At 36.8% G+C, this 6,000-nt stretch overlaps 1 protein-coding gene across 2 annotated transcripts in view; it reads right to left on the reverse strand.

The window, feature by feature from the left end:
• Positions 1-652, reverse strand: part of Gasp (Chitin binding Peritrophin-A domain-containing protein Gasp) — a 146,136-nt gene extending 145,484 nt beyond the window's left edge. The window contains exon 1 of one of the 2 annotated variants that reach the window (XM_067761101.1): positions 384-652. In XM_067761101.1, the coding sequence (XP_067617202.1) occupies positions 384-426 (43 nt within the window). In that variant the 5' untranslated portion in view covers positions 427-652. The remainder of the gene's footprint in view (positions 1-383) is intronic. The other variant, XM_067761100.1, reaches the window with a different exon arrangement.
• Positions 653-6,000: the final 5,348 nt, after the last annotated feature.

A 6,000-nucleotide genomic window follows, 5' to 3' on the forward strand; every position in this document is an offset into this window, starting at 1 on the left:
GTATATAAAAACTTATGTACATATATAAAAATTTGAGAAATTCATATCAAAACTGGAGTTACCACCATATTTATCATGCGTTTATTTCTTTTAAAATGTGTTTTAACGGTATCTTAAAGTTCTGCACTTCATTTTGAAGTAGAAAATGTGTCCCATTATTTAGTTTTTGCTCTTATATTTAAAAAAAAACTCACAAAAGTTCGTTATTCCCTCTGGTCACACACAGTACACAAAACACAATTCCTTAATAAAAGAACTTATTAAAATTTTATTGTTTATCAAATTGTTTCGCTTTTCCATTTTAAAAATATTTGGAAATTTTTTCAATTTCAGTTCATCACTTATTTAAATTTAAAAAAATATATATTTTTTTTTGTACATACCGGCTCCAAAAAGTGCAACAAACACGATCATATATTTATTCATTTTATTTATTTAGTTTATATTTCACTTGTTTAACCAAAAAATGCAGCGCGTATGCGTTATTTATTTTTTATAATCCGTTAAATAAATAAAATTGTATTTCCTTTTTCGCTTTATTTTCTTTCAAACGCAAAATTGCTGGAATGCGCTTCGTTTACTATAACAAAAATCGCCTTTTGTATTGTGCACAACGTCTGACAGCTAACCACTTGAAACGACTATGTGTGGTACGTTGACGTATATTCGCTTTTTATACCAGGCCATTTGTAGCATGCGCACGCGTACGGCTGCGCACCAGCGAACTCTTCGTCTGCGCCCGCTTTAAGCTCGTGATTTTAGTTGTACAACCGGCCGTAGCGAACGCCTCTTCGGCCTCCTTAACCAAAGCCATAACTAAAGCTTAGCACAAGAGCCAGCCACTGCCAGCTAATGTATGTACATATATATGTAAGAGTTACGAAGTTGTTGACGAAAATGTCAGCTGCCAATGCCGCTTCAACGATTTTCGTGTGCTGGTATGATGACGACGTTGTCGCCAACAGCGTTTATCGTGAGCAACAGCGTCGACTTTAACGTTGAAGCCTCTGTCGCCAATACTGAAGCAGTCTATATTTGCGCAGAATACTTAAAGACTTGAAGTAATCATATAAAATTTGTGATTACTGTCAAATTATTGTGTGTTGACTTTCGCGTTTGCGCTCTTTGCCAACATGAGAGTGCAGCGCTGTAACGTAAAGGCGCGCATGGAAAATTAAAGAAAAACAGTCAAAATGAAAAGCATGAAATCATACGTAGTTATTAAGTAGTGAGCGCGAATTTTCTGGTAAAACTGAGTTTAGCTTAGTTTGCCGCCAACATAAAATGCTAGCTAGTATTTGGTAGTTTTGTAGCAAATCGTTTTAGCTGTTGCAGTTGTAGTTTTGCTGTTTCACACTTCCAATATAATATTTTCTTATTCCATCCTGTCTTCCAGTATGTAGTTCAACAAGCTATTGTACGCAAGTGCTTATTGTTGGCTACAATTGCAAGTATTTGCTATTCGCTTTTAATGTCTACATTCGCATAAAGTACTCAAGTTGAAACCAAGAAACTATATGTAATTACGTTGTTTGCGCGCTAGGTTTTTGATTTTTTTTTAGCATACATGCCATATTGCATATTGTAGAAGTGACGCATGCGCACAACTGTGTTGCTGACTAGCCGGCTATTTGCACATTCATAATTACTTACACACGTCCAAATGTGAGTAATTGAATATTGTGCACACTCGCCACGTTTGCTGACGAAGGTGGTGTTTACATAAATGGCTTTGACTGGACTGCATTCTTTGTTGTTCTTTAATTTACATTTTTTGTTTTTTTATCATTGCAATTCTTTTATGGCTAGCCCTCCGTCTTCATAAGGCAGAGTAATTAATAATTAAGCACATTGCTTGTGCTACATGCCATAAAATACTTACCAGTTAATTAGTATTCCATACATATGGATAAGCACAACTTCCATGCTGACATAAAATTCTCTTAAGCTTTCAGCTTAGAACAACTTCTACCAAAACAGTCGTTTTAAGTCACAAATTACTTTCTAATTTGCGATTAAGTTGGTTTGACTGACTGCTATCAGTCGGACCAAGTTATGAGCTCCAATCTTTTATACAATAAGATTGATAGAGCCTTATAACCGATTGTTAGAAGTCTGATTTTGCTGTAGGTTAGCCAGAGAACAATATTCATACATACGCTGGTCTGGCCTTACTCCACATAGCTGTCATCACAAGCGCTTGTCTTGTATGAATCGTTCACCTAGCCATGTAAGTGGTATGTTCGCTTGACAAACTGAAGGTTTTGGGTGCAATCCCCGCAAAGGTAACATAAAAACGCGATGGAAACGTTTTTAAGGCCTCCTGCTCTTTAAAGTTTTTCGGCAAAATTATAGAATTTTTAGCTCAGAGTCGGCTAAAACTTTCTGCCATTTTTCTAGAAATCACGTAGTGTGAAAGAGAAGCTAAACCTCTCCTCAGAGGTATTTTGCGCCACTTTTTACTGAAAATGTATCTTTAAAAAGACACAAAAGTATTCCCTTCATAATATAAGTACTTCTTATTCTTCTTGTTCCAGTAAAAATACTCCCTGAAGGTTGGTGGTCCTTTGCCGTTGTTGGTGGAGTTTTGCCTACATCGGGCATCTGATATATTCCGGTAATAAGCTCCATCAAGCTACTAGCACGACCAACTCAGGTACGTTCTTGTAACATGCTCCATCAAGTTATTAGCACGACCATCTTCGAAACGATTTAATATGACCCTGATGTACCTTCTAGGGCATCCCGCTCCTATACCCCGAGTTTTCGTCAGAGCCCCGCCCGCTAAATATGCGTATGACACATTCATATTTGTTACAAGATTCGTGTAGGTTATGTGGACAATAAAACTGGGAAAGCTGCGAACCTATAAAGCTTTGTATTCCATTTTACAACTCGTTGAATTTCAATCCTCTTGGCCTTCTCTTATGATTTTGCCATTAGCCAGTAGCATAAACAATTTATTTTCTTGGTTGAGCTGCGAATCATCGTGTCTTAGATGCTACTTATTCCCAAACCATAAAATCCTGTTGTTTTTTATTGGTAGTTGGCATGGGCAAAAGAGGGGGGGGGGGGGGGGGGGGGGTTGGCGGAGCTATGGGGGCTAAAGCCCCCTCTGTTCGAACTACATTTCTAATAATAAAAATACGTTAAGTAAGCAATAATTACTTTGTTCCGCCAAATATAAGAAAAAACTTAACGCCGGCACACAAAAAAATTCTTTAGTGGCGTTTTATGCAAAAGATTTCCTTACCTTTCTACCTAATCGATTAATGTTTTATTATCAGCTGATTACCAAGCTTCCACATCATCATAACGAAAAAAATAAAATAAAATTTCGATGTCATTTGATACGCACATTACAAATTTCACAATCCGAGTTGCCCAAATATATTTGGAGCCAAAAAAGAGCAAACATTTAAAAGAGGACCAAAAAAAGGGCTAGGGGCTAAACCCGAGATATAGAGCTACAATTTACTACCCTTTCCTGGACTACATGATTTCTTCATTGACGTCAAGGTTTAAAGGTTAATTTTTTAAAATACTCCCTCTGGAGGGGCTGATTCCAGCATATTCTGCAGGAGTAACGATGGAAGAAATTGTACTTGCTGCTAAAGTTTATAAAGAAAGTCTCACCAGTCACAATGAGACAGTGCTGAAAAATGAGATTTTACTACTGATGCCCTGAAAATCATTAAATCAGCACACTTGTCATCATTTTTTCCAAACTTGACGACACTGTTGCAAATATTTGCGACTATCCCCGTAACACCAGCGACCGCAGAGCGTTCTTTTTCTGTTCTAAAGCGCTTGAAGACTTATTTGAGAGTCAACATGTCTGAAAATCGACTGACTGGTCTGGCACTACGGAACGTCCACAAAGAAATAGAAACGGACATTGAAGAAATAACCGATCTTTTCTGTAAATCAAAGCCCCGACGACTCGAATCTTTGGATTGGTCGATAGAAGATTGAACCTGCAATAAGTGGGTTTGAAAGAAAGGTTTTTATGACTATTTTTATATGGTTGTTATATCATTATCTCTAGTGTGCTGAATAAAAGAAGAACTTTATTTCAGAAAATATTGCTTGTACTCTATTAGTAAGTTATTTAATTTTTTTAATTTTGAAAATCCTCGTTTTGTCTTGTCATTTTATATTCTGTATACAGTTATTTAACACATCATGGAAAACAAAAACAAAATTTGAAAGTGAAAAAATTTCCCTACGTTTTGTCCTTAGCTCACCGTCAAACTGGTTCTTAATAGCTACCAAGGTGCTATTAGGGTAAAAGTCGGCGAAAGTTGGGAGCTGATTAAGCTGCATTCGAAGTAATTGCAATATATTTCACTTTTGCTCGGACTTCTGCTCGCGATTTTTCCTTTACACCAATGATTGCGGAAATATGTGAGTTATAAAATATTATCTACCCTCATTGCATTCGGCCACTCATCATCAACTTAATTTTAATTAACATTAGTTTTCTGGGATTGCTGCAGCGGATTTTCTGCAATGGCGGTACATAGTGCGGAAGAAATGTAGTAACATCAGTTGATTTTTAAGCGTATTATCAACGGAAATTTTGCTTGTGTACCTGCTCCTGCTTTCTTCGCTGCACAGAGGAGCGTGTGTCGATTAAGGACAAAATTACCCACACCTACAACTATTTGTTCATAAAATATACATCGATATGAGGTAGAATAAAAATTGGCTATATAAACAAAGGCAAATTAACATCAAAAATTAATAAAAAAAAAAAAAGTATTTTCATTTAAAAAAAAGTTTTTCTTAACGGGACCGCCCCTCGTAAATGATTTGGAAAACACTCCGAGTGAATTTCTGCCATTAAAATCTGCTCCGTGAAAACTTGTCTGCCCTGCTGTTCGGAGTCGGCATAAAACATGTAGGTCTCCGACTTGTAGGGCAAATTAAAAGAAGCACGATGCGAATTGGAAGAAAAGCTATGCCTAAAATCTCTTCGGATATCATCGCGCCTTGTATTTATTTATTTTAGAAGTATGCCGTAAGGCAATGGCGGCCGCCGTCGACTTTGTGGTAGCGTGCTCCGTCTACCACGCCGAGAGTTCTGGGTTCAACTTCTGGGCAAAGATAAAAAATTTAGAATAAGTTTTTTCAAATAGAAAAAAGTTTTTCTTAACAGGACTGCCCCTCGGAAGTGGTTTGGCAAACACTCCGAGTGTATTTCTGCCATGAAAAGCTTCTCAGTGAAAATTCATCTGCTTTGAAGATGCCGTTTGGAATTGGCATGAAAAATGTAGGTACCATCCCGCCAATTTGTAGGGAAAGTTAAAAGAAGCACGGCGCAAATTCGATGAAAAGCTCGGCCTAAATCTTCTCGGAGGTACATCGCGCCAAGTATTTTTTTTTTTTTTTAATAACTTGAAAACAAGTTTAATGAACAAAGTATTCCCCATTTCTGACAGTGTAACATATTGATGGTCAGCAACTATTCAACCAGAAGCTAACCTGTCAATACTCATACACTTTATATACAAAGTATCGCAATTGCGCTGTGAACGAATTTATTCTTAAATTAATTTAACCAATTAATCAACTTTTTATTTCAAAGAAGCAAGCTTTTAGCTATAATTATGTACTCTTATTAATGTAGTGAATGTCTGTCTTTATGCATTTATTTATTTTTTCTTTTTTCTTTCGCACATTTTTACCCGCAAAAACTCAATACAAGTAACGCCAACTTAAAAATCTCTGGGACAACAAGTAACCTTTACTTATTAGCTAGACGTTGACTGGCTGGCTTGACCGACTGCCCTGGCTAGTAGACTATATACACCAGTTAGTGGTTACGTATACTTCTATGTGCGCATATTGGTCTGGACCACTCACTGCCTTGTTATACATACGTACCTGTGTACATACATACATATAAAGCTATGCTGCGCCATTTAATGCATGCGAAATGTAAAGAAATCAAAAGTAACCTACACCACGTATTTACTGCGATAGTAAAATAATTTT

Source organism: Eurosta solidaginis, chromosome 1 (genome assembly GCF_040869045.1).
Source record: "Eurosta solidaginis isolate ZX-2024a chromosome 1, ASM4086904v1, whole genome shotgun sequence".
Classification (NCBI taxonomy): Eukaryota; Metazoa; Arthropoda; class Insecta; order Diptera; family Tephritidae; genus Eurosta; species Eurosta solidaginis.